Here is a 26,467-nt window from a genome sequence, read left to right on the forward strand (position 1 = left end):
AAAATAATTAAGGCTATTATTTGCCTGGTGGTCTGAGTGCAGAATCATTCTAGATTTTTGTGATTTTTAATATAAATCTTAATCATAATTCCCCATGTTTTCCCAGTATTTTCATCTGACAGCCCTTCTTTTAGTAACATACCTTTATTGGATCTTTCTATATAAACTTGTCTTAATCCTATTTCATTCACCTACATAATATTTTATTATCTTACATAATTTCAGTCACCAGCATAATAGACATTACCAAATTTGGAAAAATATACTACCTTGGCTATAGAAACAATCCAGTTGAAAGGAATTCCATTAATTAGGAGTGTTCTGGATTCTGTGTGTGTAAGTTACTTTGGTTTAGAAAGGATTGAGAAAGCTTTCACTACATATAACAATACCAAGCTTTCCATTAAAGAAAACCTTTTTTAAAAATTTTTCTCTTTTTGTAAATAATATAAGCTTACTGTAAAAAATGTCAAAAATACAAACTAGTGGAAAAATTGTGTATTGTTCTAAACTGTTTTCTATGAATAGTTTTACATCTGTGACAATTTTGTATACACACAATTTTGCATTCTGATTCTTCGGTTAACATTTTAAATATGGAAGGTTTATATTATCACAGACCCATTATTATCAGGCTTTTTTTAGTATGCTATATAACTTTGGTTTAAGTGGATACCTCAAAATGTATAAAAATTTATTTAACTATACTTTTACTGTTAAACATTTAGGTTGTTTTAAAGTGCTACCATTTTGAAATAGCACTAGGGTGGAAATCTTTGTTTATATATTTTTTAATCTTATTTTTCTCAAAATAAATTTCTAGTACTCATTGAATATAAGGATATAAATATCTTGGGGGTTCTGATCCATATTGTCACATTGCTTTCCAAAAGATGTGTTTCCACTCATGATCTTATTATATAAATATAAGTGTGGATATATTTGCCTTATTACACCTTAGCTAGGATTGGGTATCCTTGTTTTTACAGTGTTTTGTTAATTTACATGTATATCATATCATTTAAATTGCATTCCTTCTATTCATGAGATTATAGTGTTACAAAAAAGCATTTACTTTCTTCTTGTCAGAAATTTTACTATTTCTCTTATTGACCTAACATTAATTTAATTATACATTTGAAAGGTTAGTAGGTCATACTATTGACATTTTATAAGAAAACTTTAAAAAAATACTCATCACCCTTAAAAATATATACAGTCCAGTGAATTTATTTCTGTTGGTGAATCAGAATTCATCCTACTAGTTTAAATCCCTCTTTCTTAGTGCTTTGAAAGGTTATTGAGTACCATGGAAATCAATTTACCAATACATATATAACATATAATACCAGCTCTATGCTTGCAACACAGTAGGTTTGGGGAGATATATAACAAACGTAAGACATAGAGACTAATCCATGTAAAGCACAGAATATTGTACTTGGCTCATCAGTTCAGTTCAGTTCAGTCGTTCAATTGTGTCCGACTCTTGGCGACCCCATGAATCGCAGCACGCCAGGCCTCCCTGTCCAGCACCAACTCCCAGAGTTTACTCAAACCCATGTCCATTGAGTCAGTGATGCCATCCAGCCATCTCATCCTCTGTCATCCCCTTCTCCTCCTGCCCCCAATCCCTCCCAGCATCAGGGTCTTTTCCAATGAATCAAGTCTTCACATGAAGTAGCCAAAGTATTGGAGTTTCAGTTTCAGCATCAGTCCTTCCAATGAACACCCAGGACTGATCTGCTTTAGGATGGACTGGTTGGATCTTCTTGCAGTCCAAGGGACTCTCAAGAGTCTTCTCCAACACCACAGTTCAAAAGCATCAATTTTTTGGTGCTCAGCTTTCTTCACAGTCCAGCTGTCACATCCATACATGACTACTGGAAAAACCATAGCCTTGACTAGACAGACCTTTGTTGGCAAAGTAACAAACTTGGCTCATAGAAGATGCTAAATAAATATTCTTGTTTTCAAGATGTGGGCTTATAGTCTGTTGGGAAAATAATACATATTGCCCAAGTAACATGAAGGGAAGATATGATTTAGTGTTTATAATATTTTACTACTTTCTAAGGAAGGTGGGTCCAGAGAATGGTTTTTCATTTGTTGAGCAAGGTGGTAATGAGTGCAGATACAAATCACATAAGCTGATGCACAGTCAAATTGCATTACATACAGGAAGTTATTTCCAGCTACAGGAAAATCAAGGGATGAAAAAGAACTTGGAGGCTGCAGAAGGTGGCTGGAAGAAGTTTGAAACCTGCCTGGAGGGTGGTATAGGGAGGAGTGGGCTGGGGAGGAGAGTTTTGTTTTGGTTTTGCTTTTTATGGGAGGTATTGTGGGGTTTGAAATGGTAGACAATACCTCTATCTCCACTAAGCATCTTCAGTAAAATTTGTGTAGAAGTGTTTGGAGGATGGGCAAACACTGATTGTGCCTCAAGAGAATCATCCAAGGGAGAAAACAAGTTATCATAGGGAACCCTGTAACATGACTTCAAGTTAATTACCATGATTGTGCAAAAGATTGAAAAGAATTGTAGACAGAGTTCAGGATTGAAGGAAGCATTAAAGCAGTACCGTTAGTCAGTGAATGACGGAGCCGACCTGTGGAAAGGCGTCTAAGCAAGCTCCAGGAGTCGGTGATGGACAGGGAAGCCTGGCATGCTGCAGTCCACAGGGTCGCAAAGAGTCAGACACGATTGAGCGACTGAACTGAACTGAAGGGAGAAAAATATTTGCATTTGATTTTTACGTGCGTGGGTGGAAAGGAGAGAAGATATTTCTGGAGCAAAAGATACCACATTGTAAATTGAAACATAAGATTGTCAATATTCAACATTTTTGATGTACCCAAAAAATGGTGATTTTGTGTAGTATAGCCTGAACTAATATACTTTATAAGCTGAAGAACTTCAAATAAAAGTAGTCTATAATGATATTTTAAAAAACAGCATAGTTTAGTGAAGTTGTGAAAAACCTTGGCTCTGATATTGGACGAACCAAAGTTCAAAATCTGGATCTACCCCAATCTAGCTATATGGCCTTTGGTCAATTTAATTAAATTCTGTGAGATTCGGGATGCTTTGTATCAAATGAAGCTGATCACAGTGCCTACATCTCATTGAGTCACTGTGAGGATTAAGTGAGATAAAACATGAAAAAAGCTTAGACCAGTGCCAGCATGTGTGTTCAATTAGCTATTCAATTACTAACTCTATATTAAATTCATCTATGGAGGTCACTGTAACTTTCTGTTCATCTCTTCAACTTTGGCTACCTTTACCTGTTCCCTTTTATTGGTCTTAATATGATCTCTTGTTTCATATATGAAATTATGTATTCTTTTATATAAGTATTCCTTTTATAGTAAAATCTCCCTAATTTCCCATGAAATTGAACATATACTGATTTTGGTATGGGTGTGAAATTTACCAAATCAAGGTAGAAAAATCTCCCCTTGGGCATTCATTTGCTACTACAAGTCCTAGAGGCCAGGCACTCACTAATAGGCACTTCACATATATCAATATTATTTTTTGACTCTCTGTCCACTTAATTGTTAAGGAAAAAATGTTGATTCTAGCTCTGTGGTAGACCCTGGGTTCAAAGCAGGTCTGTCTGACTAGAGATTATGGCTCTTTCCTGAAGCCTGAATTTTAAAGATAGTGGTGGACATCTGTTATGTTAAATAGGTTTTATTTCACTTGCCAAGTGTCATTGATTGGTATTGGCTGCCAGAAGCATTGTGTTGAGAAGGATTCTAAGGCCAAGTCTGTACTCAGTGGGAATGTCATGATCAATTAGTGATGTCTGCCATTGGGGCAGCAGAGGGCTAGACAGGATGGGGACAGCATTCAGGTTGTTAATTTGTTGATCCTTGCTGTATACATTTAATGCCTTTAGTTACAACAGAGCACACAGATCAAGCTGTTACCCAGGCCTTTCTGGTGTCTTCTTTTTCTTTACTCTTGCAAATTTTAGTGAAATTTTCCAAATGTTTAAGTGAAAATGTAAAGAGTCAACAAAATTCTAAGACCTCCAGAATAATCCCTTGGCCCCATCTGCAGAGTCTTAGGGGAACAGGAGGGATGAGGTAGGAAGTTTGCTTTATTAGGTATCACCAGCTGGTCTGACTTTGTGATTGTCCTAAACTAGCTCATTTTGGCTGATAAAAAAAAAATGCGTCTCTTTTACAGGTGTAAAAACTAATTTGATTTCAAAATAACTGTTAGTAAAGCAAGATGAGAAAAAAAGAGAATGCTCTTTTGGCAGAAGGCATTTAAATCTATTGCATATGGAGATGTTCAGAGTGTTAGAATTTTTGTTTCTGAAATGGGAATGGCAAAGCAATGTCAGCTCAACAAGACGATGGTTTTAACCACAGGACATGAAGGAATTTGATTTAGGTAACAAAGTGAGTGACCCCCCCTCCCCAATTTTTATTTATACATGTGTATATGTAATACATATATATACATATACATGTGTATATGGGGTTTCCCTGGTGGCTCAGTGGTAAAGAATCCATCTGCCAATGCAGGAGGTGCAAGTTCGATCCCTGGGTTAGGAAGATCTCCTGGAGGAGGAAACGGTAACCCATTCCAGTTTTGTTGCATGGACAGAGGAGCCTGGTGGGCTATGGGCCTTGGGGTTGCAAAGAGTAGGATATGACTGAGCACACCTGTGTATATGTATATATGTATATACTGTATATGTATTTATAAGTATCTATATACATAAACATTATTGTTATTGCTATAAAAGTAATAAGAATTAATATAACTATTTTCAAACTATTTAGGAAAATGGGAAGAACAAAGTCATCTGCAATCTCATCATGCTAACACAGGAGGCCTTAGTAATGTTTTCCTCCATTGATATGTATGTTTTCCCCATGGTTTTCATGGTAGTGGACTTCTGATTTCCTATCCTTTTAGAAGGTGATTTTGCTAGATGGAATATTGACAAACAGCATACCTTTGCCATACCCTCTTGCTGTATATGTCTTCTGTATGTGACTTATCTGTGGGGAAATAGAATAAAGTAAAATATGAGCAGTAGTTAGTTTTTGGGGGTTTTTTTTTTTTGGTGGTAGTAGTTGGTAGTTTTAAAGGAAAGCCACAATGACAGAGAACGAGAAAGTGATTTTGACAGGTCATATAATCCATTCCTATGGCTGAAGAAGCCAAGAAAGGGAGACCCAACAAATTCTCTTTACAGCCTATTCCAGTGTTTGCCAACTTGTCCTGACAGGAATTTCTTCCATATTTCACGTATATCCTTCATTCTCTTGTTTTAATCTCATTTTTCTTGCCTCAACGTCTGAAAAGTGCCTCAGTTTTCTTTTCTGGAAATGGTACTATCTAATTTCTTTCAAGCCAAGGATGGCAAAGCAGTTTTCTCTCCCACATCTACTTCAGGGGTTTGGTGAGAGACACCTGGAAAAAGCCAGTCTCTATGCCACCCTGACAACTTCTCCTGCCCCAGCTCTGTGAGAAAGTGCCTGAGGGCCAATGGATAACAGCTCTACATTTTCCATGAGAAAGAGTTGTGGCATTAGACACATGTCATGGGAATGTTCTGAAGTTTTTCTGTAAGGCCAGTTTGTTCCCCAGTAACCAGGAGTGACACAGGAAATCCTTAAAAAGCAGGAAAGGTGGGAGCTCCCTCAGTCAGGGTGGACATGCCAGCCTGGGTACCAGAGGAGGGTGTGGGACAGGCCCTTCTGTGCCAGGGGTTAACACTTTGATTGCTGGCTTTTGCAAAGATCCAGTGAGTCCTGGGGAAGTTAGGGATGAACAAAGAGTACTGGGGGAGCTTTTATAAACAGAATATTAGCAGTAACAGTAGCAGGAAACAGTTCATACTGATTGAGTTTAAGTCCTTCCTATGCACCCTTGACTCCCACTCCAAGTTCTTGAAGCCAAAACTGTGTGCATAAACTCAAGTCACAGACCTCTTTGCCCAGTCTTCCTTCTTTGGTAAGTTTTTAAGCAAATTAGAAAATCATTTTCTCATTTTCTTTCCTTGAGAAATCTTCGAATTGGCATGTAACATAAGAAAAATCCCACTGTCAGTCTCAGATTTAGCAAGAGGTTGTGTCAAATGCAAACCAAAGGACTATGTAAAGTATTTAAAAAATTCTTGCTGAAGTCTTTGGCTGGATAGTGGAGCACAGAATACAGAGTTGAGGACTCGCCATTTATTAGAGTCATTCAATTAAACAAACCAACCCAAAAGAGAACTCCTCAAAGGAAGTCGTTTTATATCACATAATGAAACACAAAACCAAACCCAACTTGTCTCTGACTTTTTTTTTTTTAAAGGTTTGTTTAAAAAGATAACTGGAGAGTGTGTCCCACTTCCCCCAGATTTGCTGTGCAAAAGTGCATAAGTGTGAGTGATGTAGAGGTACTTGTTTATTATAGAGCACATTTCAATGCAGTAATCATAAATATTGCTAAGGTTGTGCTCTGTTGAAATATGACCTACATACTCTTGATTGTTTGTGTTACGTGATTTGTCTGACACCCATTACATTCTGGGTAATAGCAGCCATTTGTTGCTCTGCACAGCAGGCTCTTTTGACAAAAGAAAATAGGCAGCAATAAAAAAGCTATAGTCTGAATTACATTCTGCACAGTGCCGCACTGCTGAGAGTTTGTGCAAGTGTGTTAACAATGTTCTGAACTGCCTCTTGTCAGCCTTCAGCCTGTAATGGCCATCTGTCCTCACATAAATCTATCAAAACCTGCTAAGTTCAAGAGAGAGCATGGAATATACCTTGTACTGTCAACACCAAAATGTACACATTCCCCAGAAAATCAACACACAGGAAATAATCCGGAGGTTATGGGAGGCATTAGCACTGTTGATTTAGGCTTGTGGGTTGAAATTGAGAGTCCAGCGATTAGTGGGAAGATGACAGGGGTAGTGGCATTGAGGAATTGAGTATTGACTGCCCTCCTACCACAAGGGAGAACCTTCTGGATGGAGGAGATGGGGTTAGAGAAATCAAATTAGTTCAGGAGCAGCAAAGGCTTTCCTGTCCTGTCCATGGCTCCTAAACGTTGGACATCACATTAGAAGAAACAAAAAATACTTCTGACACTTTTGCTTCACTTTGTTTTGTTTTGCTCTGGATGTCAGGAACTCTATCTGGAAATAGATTTTCAATGAGACTCTGGTCCCATGAACTCTTGTGACCCTCAAGAGGTCTCAGTCTTGCTTTGGGATATTCTTCCTGAATTAAAGAAGTTTTCAGTTAAAAGTAAAAAGTTTAGGGAATGATCTGAATTATTTTTTTCCTGTCCACCTACTCCTAATCCAAAAATAACTTCCATCAACTAAGTGAGTATTATGTTTGTTTTAATGAGCAGTGCAAATTGAAACTTACCAGCCCTGATATTTTCACTCATAAGGTCTATCTGGTTATCTTATGGTGTTTCTGTAAATTTTAAGCAGATACACAAGAACATGGACTTACTGCAGATTTTAAAGAGTGATCTCTTTATGAAGTCCTGAGGGCTGAATCCCTGAAACACCAGCATTTGGTAGGCTATTTGGCACATAGTAGGTCCTCAGTGAATGTCTATTTAATCTCCACGGCCCATCTAAAATGTGAAGGACGTGAAAAGCTTTGTTTTTAACTCTAAGAAACTACTCAGGGTGCCGGCACTCCCAAGAGCAACTTGAGAATCGGTTATTTAAGCGATAATGAGCTTAGGTACTAGGACAAGGGTTTCAAATGTTCAAGACGAAAAAGAATTTCTATATTTAAAATCCCTAGATAGCTGAGCTATTTTTAGGACTAGTCTCTCTTTAATAGTGGCCTAATTTGGTGTTTCTGAAGTTTGGGGTTTCTTTTTATAAGTCTACAATGTCAGTCAAAATACATCTACCTGCGATCAAAGCAACATGCCACACAGACACGACAGGACTGTGGCTCTCCATAAGTGGTCTGTGAACTGTGTCATTAAAAATATTTGACCAGCTTCCCAAGTGATCCTTGGGCCACTGAAATGGAACACCTATGAGCAAAGGAGGATCCAGAAAAATAAAAACGAGTGAAACATTTTGCAAAAATAAGCCCAGGCAACATTTCCTCTGAGAGCTGCTAATCTATTTGAAGAGACAAGATATAATTCACATTCAGAAAGAGATAAGCGTGAAAATATACCAATATCTGATAAGTGAGTGATCCTGGCAGTAAATTATTAGAAAAGTAAAAATTACCCCAATTCAGAGTATCATGAAAAGATTTATGGAGTTGTATTTGAGGATGTTGAATGTCATTTCCCCTAATTCAAGGGCTATGTCATTTGGAATATTTGACTGTTATTTACTCAGTAAAGAGAGATTATTCATCATTATTTCTTTGAGCATCTTAGCTTCCTGTGAGAAATATTTGAGATCTTGTCATTTCTTTGCTGAGAACTGGTATCTTCAAATTTGTTGTAGTGGTAAATGAAGGCAGGAGAGCATGTAGTATTAAGAGAAATTGGTGTATATGTATGCGGGTACATACGTATCCAAGGGTAGAGGGAACAAAAAGAGAGAGGGGAGGGAGATAGATAGGGAAAGAAAGAAAGAAAGAAAAGCAGGAGGAGGAGAAGATAGAGGGAAGGGAAGTAGGAGGAGGAGATGGAGGAGGGGGAGGAAGAGATGGAGGAGGGGAAGGAAGAGAGAAAATTGGCCATATAGGAATTTCTTTAGATTGAGTAAAAGATACTTGTCTATAAAGAGAGAACACAGGAAGGGTGAGCTTCATTCAGTCATGTTACCTCTCTATTATCTCTAAGCAAAAAGTAGGGGGAGCAGGGATACGGTAGGCTGCTAATAAAGGAAAGATTTCTGAGACTCAGATGTGTCACAAAGGAAGAGCAGTGTTTGCTTCTCTTTGTGTTTGCATTTCCCTGTCTTTTTGAACTGGGATAGATTTCCAAAATCACACCTCTTTGTATTTTTGTTCATGTCTTTCCCTCATTTGGGGAGAATTAGCTATGTATGATAAGTATTACCAAATATTGGTGTAAACATATTTCATTTTAAGGAAAATATTAATTTCCTCTCTTTCTTGTAAAGTAGGGGAGAGAGGCAGTGTCTTCTTGTTTATACCAAAACTTCATGTGGCTGTCTGTGACCTACTTGTGTATATATATACACATTTTTTTTTTCCAGCAAGGTAGAATTTTCCTTGAAATGTGCAGTTGCCTTAAGTCTCACCCCAGGCTTCTTAGCAGACTTAAAGTTCTTTTTTGCTGAATAGCATTCACCCATCCTGCTAAATAAAAAGTGTATTGTAAACTAAAATGTTCCCTTGTAAGCATAAAGTCATTTGAACTGCAGCCTGCCCTTCTTCAAAGTTCCTTCAACTCTGCAAACATTCCACAATTCTTCTTCCTGGGCAGAAAGGGCTGAGTAGGACTTCCTAGGGGTGAAACTGACAGAGCCAACCAGCCTTCACATAGTCTCCCACCATGACTTCTGATGGAATTTTCTGTCCTTCTGTAGAAAAGCAGGAAAGGCAACAATTTACAGATGTCCCCCCTTCTTCCATTATTTTTTCTTTTTTTTTAATTAGCTAGTTGCCAAAGCTTGGATTCGTTTCAGTCCTTCAACCTCATAATCCACCCTGATGTGCTGCTCCAAATAAAATGGTCCGCCGGCACTGCAATATTTAGTGTTACTGTTCACTTAGGTTTCTGTTGCAGAACCATATTTTAGACAGAATGTATTAGTTATGCTTACAAGAATGTATTATACCTACATTAGCCATGGTTTACTAAGTTAATGAACTGTGGAGACAAAGAATCATTGCTGTCAGGTTGTAGAGTTGTCTGGTGCACTGCCTTCACAGACCATATTTTACTGAACTTGCTTTGAAGTTGCTTATGTCATCCCCACCCTGCCCCACATTTGCTGCCATCCCATCTTTTTTTTTTTTTAAGTTGCCTAATTCTTTGGCACCACAGGTAGATATCTTTCATTGTACAAAAATTCCTAACCCTCTTGCATCCTCCCCCTTGTTCTTTGCAGACAAACATGGCCAAAGCCATTCACTGAGTTTCTCGAGTACCTCTGCATTCACTTTCCATCACACAGATGACAGGACACCCTTGTGAACCTGAACTTTGGTTCTGCCTGCTGGTGATACGCTCATGTTTCCTGGGAAGCAAGACCTGTTAGCATTGGCGTTTGAAATACAAAATATCAGGGCTTTCACTGCAGTCTTGCAACATATATCTGTCTTTCCTTGGTGACAGAGGCTTCCGGGGACAGAGTCACTTTTTCAGGTCTCATCAGGAATTTAGTTTCCTTTGTTTTTCGATGAGTTTTAACCATTGACTGAAATCTCAGGGAAGTGAGGAAAATGTATCCTGGCATTTAACAACATTCTGTCTCTTTTCTTTCTCTCTTCTCGTTTTTTTTTTTTTTAATCTTAGGCCTAACTCCACCCACAACTCCTCCTCATAAAGCCAACCAAGATAACCCTTTCAGGGCTTCTCCAAAGCTGAAGCCCTCTTGCAAGACTGTGGTACCTCCACCATCCAAGAAGGCCCGGTACAGTGAGTCTTCTGGTACCCAAGGCAGTAATTCCACCAAGAAGGGGCCCGAGCAGTCTGAGTTGTATGCCCAGCTCAGCAAGACCTCTGTGCTCACCAGTGGACACGAGGAAAGGAAGGCCAAACGGCCCAGTCTTCGGCTGTTTGGTGACCATGACTATTGTCAGTCAATTAATTCCAAAACGGAAGTACTCGTTAGTACATCACAGGAGCTCCACGACTCCAGACAACTAGAAAACAAAGATGCCCCCTCCTCCAACGGGCCGGGGCAGATACACTCTTCCACAGATTCCGACCCGTGCTACCTGAGAGAGACCGCGGAGGTGAGCAAGCAGGTCTCTCCCGGCAGCACCAGAAAACAGCTCCAAGACCAGGAAATCCGAGCCGAGCTGAACAAGCACTTCGGTCATCCCAGTCAAGCTGTTTTGGACGACAAAGCAGACAAGACCAGTGAACTGAGGGACAGTGATTTCAGTAATGAACAATTCTCCAAACTACCTATGTTTATAAATTCAGGACTAGCCATGGATGGCCTGTTTGATGACAGCGAAGATGAAAGTGATAAACTGAACTCCCCTTGGGATGGCACGCAGTCCTATTCATTGTTCGATGTGTCGCCTTCTTGTTCTTCTTTTAACTCTCCGTGTAGAGATTCCGTGTCACCACCCAAATCTTTATTTTCTCAAAGACCCCAAAGGATGCGCTCTCGTTCAAGGTCCTTTTCTCGACATAGGTCGTGTTCTCGATCACCATATTCCAGGTCAAGATCAAGGTCCCCAGGCAGTAGATCTTCCTCAAGGTAAACCTTGTCAAAACCCACCCAAAGCCTAAGCTATCCCCAGGAATTAAAAAAAAAACAAAACAGCATTCAAAACCCATAGGCAACCCAGCCCCTCAACAACACATTCCTGGTGCTACCGGAACTAAGGAGATTGTTATCACTCATACATTCTTTCCCATCTTCTCTTAAATCTGTCCTCATTGAGCACAGCACGTGAGCCAGTCAGACCAGAGAGAGCAATCTGTAAGAAACTTGCTCATCTAACTTTTTCCATTACCTGGAGAGCTGCCCTGTGCAGAATAGTTGAGATTCATGCAAGATAAAGCTGACAGTGAACCAGGCTGGCGTTTGGCAGTCACATCCGTAAGAGATGTTGCAAGAGAACATGTCACCACTCCCAGACCTCTAAGCCGACTGGAGGCTCACACACTGTCCCTGGGAAATCTCACTAGGAGTTGGGAACTGAAAGCCGGTTTATGTTAAGACGGAATTCCAGGGGCTACTGAGTCATGCCGATAAACTGGGGTTCGCTGGCAGTTGCAAATGCCCTTTTTGTTTTTCCTCCTCTCTCTCAGATCTTGCTGCTATTATGAGTCAGGCCACTGCAGACGCCGCACACACCGAAATTCGCCCCTGTGCACGAGATCACGTTCAAGATCACCCCATAGCCGGCGGCCCAGGTAACGATGCACTTTCGTTTCCCTCCGTGCCTCTTATCCCTCAAGGAGATGCCAAAATGTTTTCCAAAACCCTGCCCCCTCCCTAGTTTATGATTCCTTTTGCCCGTGCAGATGGAGGTGGTTGACTTAATGATGAAGTTATGTTTCGCAGGTATGACAGCTACGAGGAATACCAGCACGAAAGGCTCAAGAGGGAAGAATACCGCAGAGAGTACGAGAAGCGGGAATCTGAAAGGGCCAAGCAGAGGGAGAGGCAGAGACAGAAGGCAATTGTAAGCAGCCTGCGGCTTACTTTCATTTTACAGAAGGGTTTCTTTTCTCTATCTCTGTCTCTCTTTTTGGGGGGATGTGATGGGCATAGATTAGAAAATATGGTAAGGATGCTGTTAGACTATGCAGAACTCAGACTTTTGGCTTTAGCATCAGTGACTCCTCAGTCCCTCTTAACACTGATTATTGGAAAACAAAATAAGTCCATGTATTTCTCCTGCATACTACCTGTTTTTCACCCATCTGGAGGCTCATTATTGCTTTTGACTTTTGTTTCTAAAAATAGAAGGAGGCGAGATGTATACTGGTCCCAATGACCTAGAGGATGAGTTTTTCATATTGTTTTCTACTGCTTTGTGCTCTGAGTGGAATATGAGGAGGTGTCACTGGATGGTTTCATCTTTTTGGCAGATGTGAGGGTTGGGTTGTCCATGGAGAGACTGTGTCTGAGTGAGATTTAAAGGCAGTGGTAGAGAAAGATTTGCTAAGTCCCTACTTTCTTCTTTGGGCTGGGTCAACACCTCAGACATCCACATTTCTTATGAGCTACTTTTCAATAACCTATCATGGATTTCAGCACCACCTACTGTAGGACATTGTGTTTACTTGACACATAGACACCACTGACCCTTTGGGATGAGGATCTAGATTGTAGGAATCTAGTTCATTCCGTTTGTCGAACCATAGGATGACATTGGGTCATCCAATTGTCAGCATCCAGTACCTGTCCCAGGCAGACATTCCTAGTTGATTAAGGAACTCTTTCCCACTGAGCCCCAGTAGAGCCTTGAGAACTTTCACAACCTGGTGCTCCAGGAAGCCATGGCTCAACCATCAGAAATGGCATTGTTTTTGTTCATTGCAACTGCTGTCTGTTAGCTGCTAAGTATCATTTCAGTGAAGATCAGCTTTTGATACATCTTGCATACAAGCTAACCAGGGCTTAGGGAAATGATTTTTAACTATAAAGGTTATATGGATATGGTACCTTTAATACAACCCACAACCATCAAAAAATCTTGAAAAACCTACATAAAAGAGTGACTAATAAAGTCCAAATCAAGCATTGGCCAACAGTTATCAGCTGGAGGAAAAAGATTAACTGAGAGGTTTGTTAACTCAGGCACTCAAGGAGAAAGAAGGGAGAAGTGATTGAATATTTAGGCTAAAGGTCTAGGGCTTTGCTGCCATTTAACTTTGAATCTACCTAAGACTGAATTAAAGGCCTTGTGAAAATTATAGCACTTTCCCTCATTTTTCTCAACTTTCAAATTAGCTGTAATATTAAGATCTACCAGAGTATCATTAGTTAACATTTAACAAGATGAATGAAAATGGAAAATTCAGCTTTTCTAATTTTGCTGTTTTTAATTAATAGCCTGTTCGATAACTGTAACAACTCACATTTACAGAGTGCCATATAGTTTACAAAGCTTTCTAATATGGCACATTACAGTTCATGTATACCAAAGAGAGTCATGTTGAGTAAGCATGTAAGTAACTAGCTATTTCAGTGTTTTCAAATTCATATTTGATGAAACTCTTCATGTGTATTCCCAGAAGAGTGACACTAAAGAGAGAAATTATTGTATCATATGTTTGCTCATTTGCACAAAATGTAACACAGCTATAACCAAAGCTGAGTAGATAAATATAGATAGATGGCATGTGCTTTTATTATTCCTTCCAAAGATAATATAGTGCCAGATATTTACTGGGGTGAAGAATGAGAAGGAGGGCTCCTTTTGCTAGTTTGGCTCTTTGCAAATAGATCAATAGTGTGATTCATTTGTAATATACTCTATATTCCATAGATGCCAAAGCCAAAAACACTCTTGAGGCCACTAGCCTCAGTTTGGAAGCAGATACCACCCTGCCTTTCCTTGGTGTCACAGATGTTAACAAGCTCCTTGGTTAATTCTTTAACTAAGACAATCTTGATCAATTTCCTTTGAAAGAAGGCAATTACAGTGCAAATGTCAACTTGATGTATGTTAAGTCATTATAATTAGCTAGATGTTTGTGAGAATTTTGGCTTTGAGATTTTTATTTTTATTTTTAAAAAACATTAAAAAAAGAAAACTAAGACATAGAAATTATTTACTAACACAGTGACCCACAGATAGTAAGAGATTAATATAAAGATTTGGGACTTAACTGTTAAACCAGTTAACCTGTTGGACAATTAGATGGTATTTCTGTAAATATAAGTGAAAACACATGACTATGCAAGAGCCATATGTTAGGTACCTGGGATATAAAATTAGGTAAGACTTCATCTCCACACCTTAGGGTGCTTCAAGTCCACTGACTGGTAAAGGTACGTGATGTGTTCATTGCTGTCATAGAGAATGTATCTAAGGTACTGAAATGGCATACGGGTGGGCACCCAGCCCTGGGAATGAGGGAGGCCATCCCTGGAGAGGGTAAGATTGATTTGAAATCTAAAGGGAGGAGAAGGCAAAGGTTCCTTCCATGTGAGCTGTCCAATGTGGTAGCCATCAGCCAGGAGGCTAATTAATCTACTCCCAAATTTAAATGCACTGTGTGATTGAATTTTGAAGACAGTACCAAAGAAAAAAAAAGAGTTTAAAATACTTCATTAATACTTTTTATGTAAATGGCAAGTTGAAACAATAATATTTTGGCTGTACTGAGCCAAGTAAAATACATTATTAAAATTGAATTTGTTTCTTTTTACATTTTTTAAAATGTGCCTCAGAAAATTTAAAAATTACATATGGTACATTATATTTTTATTGCAAATAACTATTCTAGGCAGATACTTTAGCTCATACTAAGTCTCTGGAAAAGAGCAAGATATATTGGGATACTGCTAGTCATTTAGTTATAACGCTAGTAAACAGGAGAGGCAGGAGGTGAGTCTGGGGGGCTCCCTGGTAGCCAGATACTTGTAGGGTCTTGTAAGTCATCATGAAGATTTTGAAGACTATCTTGAAGGCACAGTGGAACTGTTTAATGAGGTTACCCTTAGGAAGTTTTTCTGACTGATTTCCTTCCTCAAAATGATCTGCTTTCTTGTGCCATAATGTGTTTGCAAAGTGTATTTTTATGGAGTTGAGCATGGAGATAAAGGCAATGATTTTTGACTCATTTGGCTAGATTATCTTGAAAACTCGTTCATTGAAACAGTTCAAGGAATTAGGACAGTTTGCCTAAGTTGGTCATATAGGTGATTTTCATTCAGATTTCTAAGACACTCTTAAAGTCATGAATGAATAGCAAATTACATTTGGAATATCTTGGGTGGAATGCTGATTTATTCATTAATTCAGATCAATTTTATAATCAGGGGATGAGCAAAACAGAGACTCCAGAAGGAAATGAAAAAAAATGTTACAATCATGTAATAGGTATTTTACAGAGTTAACCTTTGCTTTCTTGTCTTGTGGTCCCTATTGACTTTTTTTCCCCTTAGTTCCATAAGAAGGAGATAGTGTAGGTCATCTATCAGGTTTTTACTGTGTATGTGTCCAAAAGTCTTTATTCAGACCAACCTCAGTGCACCGAATCAGACAGCTAAGAAAAGACTAATAATTAGTAACACAGAATCATATGTTGTGGTTGAATGTTGTCATTGTGTAAGTTACTGCTTTCCTCCAGTTTTCATCTAAATGAGCTCAGAAACCAGTTCATCCTCTGCTTTTCTCAGTCTCACAGGCTTGAAATAATTCAGGTTATATTGGAACTCTGCAAGCCAGAGTTTAGTATTTAATGTCTAAATTGTTACTGCTCTAATTTCTCGTGGAGTTCTAAGTCCAACTCCATTTGCAATCTCTACAGTTTCCTGCCAGAAAACGTGATAATAGGATGTTAATTTAAAGGGCAAATCTAGACATTATGAAATGGCTCAGTGCTTAAATCCAAAACCAGATGTACTTGGGCAATGACTATGCCATTTCTTTTCTCTTCTCCATTGGTCAGTATGCAGCCTAGGAGCCAGAAACAGAGGCTCATCCCTGAAATTATCAGCTTCTTCCAAATGAAAAAATAAAAAAGTTGTCTAATTTCTCATAGTTATTCTTTTTGGGGAAAATAATGTCATTTTCTGTTCAGGCCTTTTCAAGAGCTGTTCCATATGGGTGAATATGTTATATTATGAGTATAAATGCACTACTTAGAAATTTTCAGTTTTATCAGAAGTAGTTATATGTGCTCTGAGTCTGTAGTTTTCATGTTTTCTGACTCATCATGGTGTTTACTTGCATCTTAGCTCGTATTTGTGTATTAGCTCTTAAGGAGACTAATCTATATTTATTTTAATTAATTTATTTTTAATTGAAGGATCATCGTTTTACAGAATTTTATTGCTTTCTGTCAAACCTCAGTATGAATCACACATAGGTATACATACATCCCCTCCCTTTTGAACCTCCCTCCCACCTCCCTCCCCATCCCACCCTCTAGGCTGATATAGAGCCCGTGTTTGAGTGTTTGAGTTTCCTGAGCCGTACAGCACATTCCCATTCGCTATCTATTTTACATACAGTAGTGTAAGCTTCCATGTTACTCTCTCCTTACATCTAACCCTCTCCTCCCTTCTCCCCATGTCTATTCTCTATGTCTCTTTCTCTATTGCTGCCCTGCAGATAAATTCTGCCCTGCAAATACAGAAGATTTATTCTGTATATATGCATTAGTATACAATATTTATCTTTCTCTTTCTGACTTACTTCACTCTGCATAATAGGCTCTAGGTTCATCCACCTCATTAGAACTAACTCAAATGCATTCCTTTTTATGGCTGAGTAATATGCCATTATGTATATATACCACAACTTCTTTATCCATTCACCTGTCAATGAACATCTAGATTGCTTTCATGTTCTAGCTAAGACGAATCTGGATTTATTCAAATTTATCCAACCTTAGACAGTAGTAGGCACTTACTGAAGCACAATACTTTGGCATCTGTTAGAATATAGTAAATGTTAATCTCAATACTAATTTCCTTTTCTTGTTAGTCAAACCCTTTTTACCAATAATTGCTTATTTTTTTATGAGAAACAACTGCTGTATGTTTTCCCCAGCTAACTGGGCAGCTCTACCCTCTTTCTGATATAGATTTTGATACTGCAAAGTCAGTTAATTCAGTCATTTTTTTTCTTTATTTATCCCCTGTCTTGATATAATGAAGATTTACCATACCTGTTAATGTAACACAAATCTTCAATTTTATTATCCACCCCACCAGCAAACTAGCTTTTGTAAAACTTGAAGCTAAAAGATCCTTGATAAATGTCCCATCCTCCTGGATAGTGAAAACTGGTCTGAAAATCATTTTTCAAGGAGCTTTTTCCAAAGGTTTAGAGTTCCTCCAAGCCTTTAAGAAGCTGGAAATGTTATTAGGCATTTTGATTTCTTTTCCTTTCATCTCCTGTTTAGAAATTAATGTCTTGAAAAATTGGCTGCAAATGTTAAGGTTTTTTAAAGATATGGAATCTATTCATCTGTCTAATAAAACTGCAACATGTTAAAAATAATCGATTCTTCACTAGACATTTTGGCCAGTCTTGGGAAGATTTTTATCTTTGCTTTTTAGACCTTCAGATGCCTTTTAATTTCATTTTTTAACACTAGGAAACCAAACACTCTAATCATTTTCTCAAATGAGAATTTCAACATGTATTCAGTCTCTGATCTTTGTAAGGTAACAAGACGTGGTCCCATTCCTGTGTTATATAAAAAGAGATTGACAGTCAAATAGGTGATTTTAAGGGATTGTGGACTAGTCATTTCTATTTCTGTCTCTCCTATCTAGCTTGTGTCTTCTTTTTACCACAGAATGTATCAGTATCTGATATAAAAGGTCCTCTGGTTTATTTTCTTTGTAGGATTATTGTTGCATATAGTTTCGTATAAAGAAGCAATTCAGAGACTATCCCGATATGTCTGCATATGGACGTGCATATGGTCGATTTTCGCTTTAACTTTGAATTTCCTTGAAGATGAACATAGGCTGTGTGTATTCCTATAATGGTAGCTGAGCAATTTCTTTATGATGGTTCAAGTTTTTTTTTGCTCTCTTCTACATTTCTCCCTCCTTTTCCTCTATACAGTAGTAACCTTCCTAAAAATGTTCATTAAAAAAAAAAAAAAAAGCAGTGCATAACACTCATGCCGGCAGGCGCCAGGAAGTTTAGATAACAGTCCCATCAAGTTCGGCTGTTTGGAGGGAGCTGGCTGCATAAATAGAATGGAATGTGATGTGATGATTCCCTTGTTCAAGTGTACAACATTGCCCCGGGATATCTCCCTTTATATTTATTGACCTCCAGGATGTGTGGGGTACTCTGCAACAACACAATCACAACCTTCAGCTGAGACATACAATCTACATGGAAGTGAATTGGGCAGCCCACTCTGCCTACTGTGCTTCATCTGGTCAGTTACGTAGGCTCAATAGCTGCTGTCAAAGGAATTGTGTTTTACCAGTTGCTTCAGCAGAGTGAAAAAAGTGAATCCTTACACTTAACCCTGTAACAACAAATCATGGAAACCTTTGTTAGTACACCCAGCTGAGTTACCTGAGCAAAGTTTTTCCTATGATAAAAGCGCCAAACCTGGTTTTCATTCTCCATTGTCTTAGAGACTCTCAGAGAGTAAGGGCCACACTTGGGTGCCTTTGATGTAATGAAGGGTATGGAGCTAGGTCTTGAAAATGATTAGTTGACTATCGATTGATTTTTCAACAAATATGCATTAAGAAGACTCTTGTTTTGTATACTCTTAAAATAAATACTCGACAGGACTGATATGGTCACTGCTTTCATAAAGTTTTCATTGTAGGGGAATATAGACATTGAAGACATTGAACACTAAATAAGCTATTAATATTTAATTATAATTGGGCACAAGGGACTTCGACGTGGCTTAGTAGTAAAGAATCCACCTGCCAATGCAGAAGACATGGATTTGGTCCCTGGGTTGGAAAGATCCCCTGGACAAGGTAATGGCCACCCACTCCAGTATTCTTGCCTGGAAAATTCCATGGACAGAGGAGCCTTGTGAGCTACAGTCCATGGGGTCACAAAAGAGGTAGGGACTAAACAACAGCACAGAACTACAGAGAAGTAGACTGTTCTATTAGAGCAACTTATAATGGGAACTAAGCCTCATCTGAGGTCTCAGAAAGGAAACAGTCATTGAATTCACTGTAACTCTAGACAATATGTGTGTATGTTGATGGAGAGGAGGGAGGGACAGTGTGGAAAGGATATTCCAAGTAGTGGAGAAGTACCTTATGCAAAGGCCTTAGGAAAGGAAGGAGCCCAGTATATACTAGGGACTGATAGAAGGTCAGTGTGGCTCAAAGTAGAGGAAAGGAAAGAATAAGGTGTGGGGGCTGAAGCCCAAGATGGAGACAGATCCAGATCCCAGATCCAGACAGAAGGACCTGATAGATTCTGTCAATGATTTAAGTCTTTCCCTAAATGTTGTGAGAAAGCATTGAAATGTTTTCGATCTTAATTGGCATGATCCTGTTCTCTTAGTAAAAACTATTCTGGCTGAAGTGAACAAATAAATTGGAGGAGGGTAAACAGCAGACACAGGATCCAAATTAAGAGGCTGTTACATTAGTTCAGAAGCTTGATTTGGGGGAGATGAGATCAAAGGGGCAGATTTAGGAAGTTAAAACCCACAGGACTTAACGAGTGATTGGATGTGAGGAGGGGACTAAGTGGGGGAGAATTAAGGAAGGCCCTTGGGTTTTTATCCTGAATAACTGGATGGATAGTGTTAGCTTCACTGATACAAGAACATTTCAGGAAAGACCCAGTCAGAAGAAGATGAATTGGAGAGTTTGGTTTGGCTAATGTTGGTCTAGTTTGAGGTGCCTAGGTGATATCCAACCTGAGACGTCAGATAGGTAGTTGGTTATTCCAATCTGAAGCTCAAAGTAATTTCCCTATTGAAAATGAAAATATGCGTTCTGCATATGATGAAAGAAGATGAGACATGGATGATCAAATCACCTGGAAGGATATGTATTATAGGATATGTCTGTGAATTGTTCAGTTGTACTTCACAAGCATTTATTGATTGTCCTCTCTTTGCCAGGTCTTTTGCTAAATATTGGACACATGAAAAGGACATGCATTCAGTAAATAATGTAGGATATCTCTTTGCCTTGAGCCTAAATGACTTTTTTTTTTTATTAACATCTAAGACAACATATCCTAAGCACATCCAGAGAAAACTCTTAGGCAAGCTAAATCTGTGCCTTAGTCCTATGATTCCTAGTTTCTGCGTCCATCTAACTTAAATCTCTCCAACTGCAAGTTCATTTCATTCTTGTTTGTCATCGATAGATGTACAGGCTAGTTGGTAAGGACATTCGTATTAACTTCTTCCATTCTTGAAAAATCTTTTTTTCAGTTTTGAGAGAGATGATCATCTTTGGCCTTATCTTCTTAGAACAAGAAATATAGGATTATATCTTACACTAAGAATGTGTTCTTGTTCTTCAAAAAAATGAATCCATTCTCAGGCTATAAAATATTTTTCCCGTGTTTTGTAGGTTATAAATTGTTGTTGACTTTAAGATTATGATGATATTGACTCCACTTGTGAAAATTAGGCCACACCCTTCACATCTGTTCCTAAAATAAGATTCACTGGCAAAGTGAAATTTATAGCCTCTTTTATAGCTCTTATTCTTTGGAGACCCATGGCTTAAAATGGCCTATATTTTAAAACTGTATTTTTAAAATTATTGTCTTTGGGCCACCTGTATCAGAGACACTGGGGTATACTTGTTAAAAATAAAGATCATTGAACACTATCTTCCAATTTTTTTTAATATAGCTGGAATAAACCCCAATAATTTGCATTTTAATAAGCCCCCCCAGGTAATTTATATTTATACTAGAGTTTAAGAATCAATATTTTGAGGGATATCAAGATTTATACATCAAACTATCATGCTGTACACCTTAAAATTATACAGTAATGTACATAAGTTATTTGTCAATAGAAATTTTAAAAATGCACATGTTTTATTATTATAATTCTGAGTTAAGGAGAAGTTAAATGGTTTTGCAAACCAGGTCAGTTTCTTACCAATTTTGAAGATTAATAGTGGAATCACAATTGTTAAAATATTTAATAGATATTATTCAGCTCTTTAGTGATAAAAAGACCACACTACACATATTTTTTTAATAATACATTAAATTTCATGTTGCAAAGGAACAGAGACAGAAAAGGTAGAAGAGAGTGAGATGCAGTGAGTGAAATTGGAGAAATGGAAAACTTGGTTCAAGCATAGTCTTCTGTTAAGTCTTAGCGTGTATTTTGCTTTAATTGGCATGCCGTGGGGGTTCTTGTTATGCATGATTGTGCCTTCTTAAATGGTTCTGGCATCAATGTCTTTCCTATCTTCAGAACTAGAAAGTCTCTTCTCACTTCCCCCTCCAGGAAGAGCGCCGTGTGATTTATGTTGGTAAAATCAGACCTGACACAACACGGACAGAACTGAGGGACCGTTTTGAAGTTTTTGGTGAAATTGAGGAGTGCACAGTAAATCTGCGGGATGATGGGTGAGAATCTTCAAGATTATTTCTTGTTTAGAAGCTGACATATGTAAAAAATTATGGCTGTAAGATTACCAGGATGGGAATGCTTTGACAGATGACATGTTGAGTTCAGAACCTTATTTATTTTCTTTCATCCCTATTTATTAATCTTTCTAGTTGAGATTTCCTGTCCCAGAAATAAGTATTTAGCGGCTTGACAGGACAATCACACTGATAAATGGATGCAGTGGTTCAGAGGCTGGCACCAGCAAAGTCTCCAAAGTGGAAAGGGTTACAGTCATATATGCTAATGCTTCCTCACTGGCTTTGAACTTTTCCTCTTTGTCTGTTGCAGAGACAGCTATGGTTTCATTACCTACCGTTATACCTGTGATGCTTTTGCTGCTCTTGAAAATGGATACACTTTGCGCAGGTCGAATGAAACTGACTTCGAGCTGTACTTTTGTGGACGCAAGCAGTTTTTCAAGTCTAACTATGCAGACCTAGGTATGGATTTTACTGTACGTAGAATGAGGAATCCATAATGTTGAGTTCAAAATGGAAGCATATGTAAACTGTAGGCACATTGGGTCAAACCATTACTGCCTTTTATTAAAGGAAATATTTGAATACAGATTTTATCCTTTTTTTTTTTTTTCTTTTTTTAACTTTTTAACATATGAGATGATTTCAGAAGGGGCTTAGATTTTGGTAACCAAGAGAAGCAGATTGTTTCTCTTGCCTGCCCAGATGCTGGAATTCTTCACTGTTTGTGCGTCTTTGTGTGTGTGGTGTTGTATTTGGTGTGTTCACGTATTTGTTTTTAATCTCTTGCTGCTTTTGTGCCTACCCTGAATCCTTTTATACAGATTATAGCATTGGCATCATTGCTTTGCAGAGCAGAATATGCAAAAGTTTTATTCTTTTTTTCCCTATTATCTCACCAACTCTTAGAAATGTTAGCATTTCCTACAAATTATACTCAGAGGAAAAAGTAAAATTCCATGTGCTAAATCACACTATACTTTCTTTAAAACAAAAGAAGAAAATAAACCTGCTATTCTTTGAGTGCTTCCATAGGATGGGTACTGTGCCAAGGTTTTGCAAGTATTTTCTCATTTAATTACCAGAACAATCCTAGAAGTGGATATTATGTATTATCATCCCCATTTTACAGATAAGGAAACTGAAGAATAGATAAGTATTCATCTTTCCTGTTATAAAAATTGTGCAGACTCAAGGGGTAACATTTGGAAAATATACAAAGGTATCGAGAAAAATAGTAAAATTACCTATCAGCTTCTCACCTAGAGATAACCACTGTTACCAAGTGAGTAATGTGCTATTCAGTATTTTGTTTCAGAACATTGAATTTCTTATAGTTGAGGTTATATTATACATATATAGACTTTAAAAATCTACTTTTCTCAATTAACATTATGTAAGTTCATTTTTCACTGTGACTCACAGGGTTAAAAATGATTTGCCAGTATATTTTAATGGTTGTACAGTATTATGTTTGATGAGCAGTACCACTATATTTAATCATTCCATCATAGCTAAACACATTTTCTGGTTTTGATATTATAAACAATGGCACAATGGACATCTTAATTTCCTTTCCAATTTTAATTTTGCTCCTTTCCATATTAGTCCCTATCTCATGTGTGTATTATAAGCCTTTATGTTCCTTTATGAAATAATGAAGGAAAATGGCCAGTGTCTTATGCATATGACAATTATTAAATCAATTTATAATAATAATAATCATGAAATTAACATAGAAATCTGCTCTTAAGCATTATTACATGTCTATCTGTACTTACTTTGGCTTGGTATAAAGAAAAAAAGTAAATACCAAATATAGGTTTTTTTCCTTCCTTCCACCGAATTGATGTCTTCTAGAGTAATTGATATAGGTGGGGTGCATTGTTCAGGGGGAATATGCTATAATTCACTTCACAAGCTAAATAGATAGTATGAAGCAGGGGAGAGGCAGCTGACTGTTAGATAGAAGCCTAGGGATGAAAATATAAAAGGTGGCAAGTCATTTGTTCAAATGTTGGCTGATAAAAACAGTCAAGACAGATTGAAGTCTTGAGTTGATTTGACTTATTTTCTTCAGTGATGAAGGCCAGGGTGTTTTCTAGTGTCTCAAAACATCTAAAGTTTAAAATAAGCTACCTAGAGGGGCCTTTAGATCACGATTCATCACTGGTAGAGGGAGGATTGGATAGTACTTCCAAATTGAGCTGGAGCCTCCCTGAAATATTTCTAAGAAGAATGCTTCCCCCTCTTCTTATCTCTCTGCCTCGCCAGTGGCAATAGAAACTTTACCATTGCTAAGCTGGTTCTGTATTTCCTGAAAAGTATGTTTGATGTGTATTGTAGCAGCATAGGTTTTTCCAGTTCCCTCCAGCCTTACAATCACAGGAAAGGTAGTGGATCTGAGTATAGGCCTAGTGTAGTTTGACAGCGCATTGGCTCTGGAATCTTGCAGGCCTGGTTTTGAAACCTGAGTTAGCTTTTGACCTTGAGCAATTAAACTCCCTCGACTCCTGGTGCTTCATTTGTAAAATACTTTATAATGTTGCTGTGAAGATTATATACAGTTTACGAAGGCCTTACCACAGTGTCAGTGTCTGGCACAAAATAGATTCTCAATAAATGGTAGCTATAATTATAATAAAAAAGGATGGCAATGGGTAGTTATACATTTCAAATTATTTTAAAATGGAAGAATCAACACCAGGGACTAGCTTTGGAACTGAACATCATCTTGTATGTCTTGTCTCTCTTCCTTGAAGAGTTCAAGTTGAGTGCTTCAGGCCATGAATGCCGAATAAGGTGCCTAAACCCAGGGGGTTGCAAGAGTCAGACACAGCTTAGCGACTAAACAACAAGCATATACTGGACTCAGAAGAATTGGCCGCTTCTGTGCACATCAAGATTAAAGTGTTAAAATGCTGTGATACTGATTAATTTTACCAAAAGTAAAGCAACCTATCATTTAGATTACCATTTTAAAAAAATTTTATTTGCTTTCCTAAATTAAGTTAGTTCACATATCCCATTTCTCTGATATTTTGAAATTGAAGTATAGTTGATTTACAATGTTGTGTTAGTTTCAAGCATACAGCAAAGTGCTTCTGTATGCTTGAAACTATATATACGTGTATATATATGTGTGTGTGTATATATATATATACACACACACATTTATGTATACATATACATATATATGTATTTATCTTCTTTTGGGGGCTTTACTAGTGGCTCAGTGGTAAAGAATCTGCATGCCAATGCAGGAGACATTGGGCTCGATCCCTGGGTTGGGAATACCCCCTGAAGAAGGAAATGGCAACCTACTCCAGTATTACCTGGGAAATCCCATGGACCAAGGAGCTGGCAGGCTACTACAGTCCATGGGGTGGCAAAGAGTTAGACGTGACTGAGTGACTAAACAATGACAATAATACTCTTTTTCAGGTTCTTTTCCATTATAGCTATTACAACATGTTGAGTGTAGTTTTTGTATTATACTATAGGTCCTCGTTTACCTGTTTCATATGTAGCAGTGTGCATATGTTAATCTCAACTGACTGATTTACCTCCTCTCTGTCCCCCTCCCCCACTATCTCCTTTGGTTACCATGTTTGTTTTCTATGTCTGTGAGTCTGTTTTTCTTTGTAAATAAGATTATTTATACTGCTTTTTTTTTAGATTCAATATATAAGTGATATTATATCTTTGTCTTTCTTCAAATATCAAGGTCTGACTTCACTTAGTTTGATAACCCATGTTGCTGAAAATGGCAATATTTCATTTTTATGACTAAGTAATAATCCATTATATGAATGGTTTAGTTGCTAAGTCATGTCCAACTCTTGCAACCCCATGGTCTGTAGCCAGGCTCCTCTGTATATCATATCACCACATCTTATTTATTCATTCATCTACTGATGGACATTTAAGTTGTTTCCATGTCTTGGCTGTTATAAACAGCTGCATGAACATTGGAGTGCATGTATCTTTTCCAATTAGAATTTTCTTCAGACATGTTCCCAGGAGTGAGACTGCAGGCTCGTATGGCAACTCTATGTTTAGTTTTTTTAAGAAACCTCTATTCTGTTCTCCATAATGGCTATTCCAATTTACATTGCCACTATCAATCTAGGAAGATTTCTTTTTCTCCCTCTTCAGCATTTATTATTTGCAGACTTATAAATGATACCCATTTTAACTGGTGTGAGATGATACCTCATCATTGTTTTGATTTACATTTCCCTAATAATTAGCAATATTGATCATCTTTTCATGTGCCTATTGGCCATGTGCATGTTTTCTTTGCAGAAATATCCCTATTTAGGTCTCCATTTCTTGGCTGTTGAGGTTACTTAATGGTTATTACAACACTATTAATGTAAAATGCAGTAATTCCAGTTACTATTTATGAGCTTTATAAATGGGACTCAGAATTTAAAGGGATGATCAAGCTTACCATGATGAAGACAGTATTTAAGTCTGGTTTCTGTGAATCTGTTATCCGTGTATCTTTCTATTTACTGTTCTATAAACAGATGGATCTTTCCATTTGAAAGAGCTTGATGAAAAATCTTAAAGAGGA

General features: G+C 37.8%; 1 protein-coding gene across 5 annotated transcripts in view; it reads left to right on the forward strand.

Annotated features, from left to right (window-relative positions):
• Window positions 1-26,467, forward strand: part of PPARGC1A (PPARG coactivator 1 alpha) — a 718,367-nt gene that overhangs the window by 685,308 nt on the left and 6,592 nt on the right. For all 5 annotated transcript variants that reach the window (XM_043438335.1, XM_043438337.1, XM_043438338.1 and 2 more), the window contains 5 exons: window positions 10,451-11,369; window positions 11,927-12,031; window positions 12,183-12,303; window positions 21,743-21,864; window positions 22,196-22,347. In XM_043438335.1, coding sequence (XP_043294270.1) covers window positions 10,451-11,369; window positions 11,927-12,031; window positions 12,183-12,303; window positions 21,743-21,864; window positions 22,196-22,347 — 1,419 coding nt within the window. The remainder of the gene's footprint in view (window positions 1-10,450; window positions 11,370-11,926; window positions 12,032-12,182; window positions 12,304-21,742; window positions 21,865-22,195; window positions 22,348-26,467) is intronic.

This window comes from Cervus canadensis, chromosome 19 (assembly GCF_019320065.1).
Source record: "Cervus canadensis isolate Bull #8, Minnesota chromosome 19, ASM1932006v1, whole genome shotgun sequence".
Taxonomy (NCBI): domain Eukaryota; kingdom Metazoa; phylum Chordata; class Mammalia; order Artiodactyla; family Cervidae; genus Cervus; species Cervus canadensis.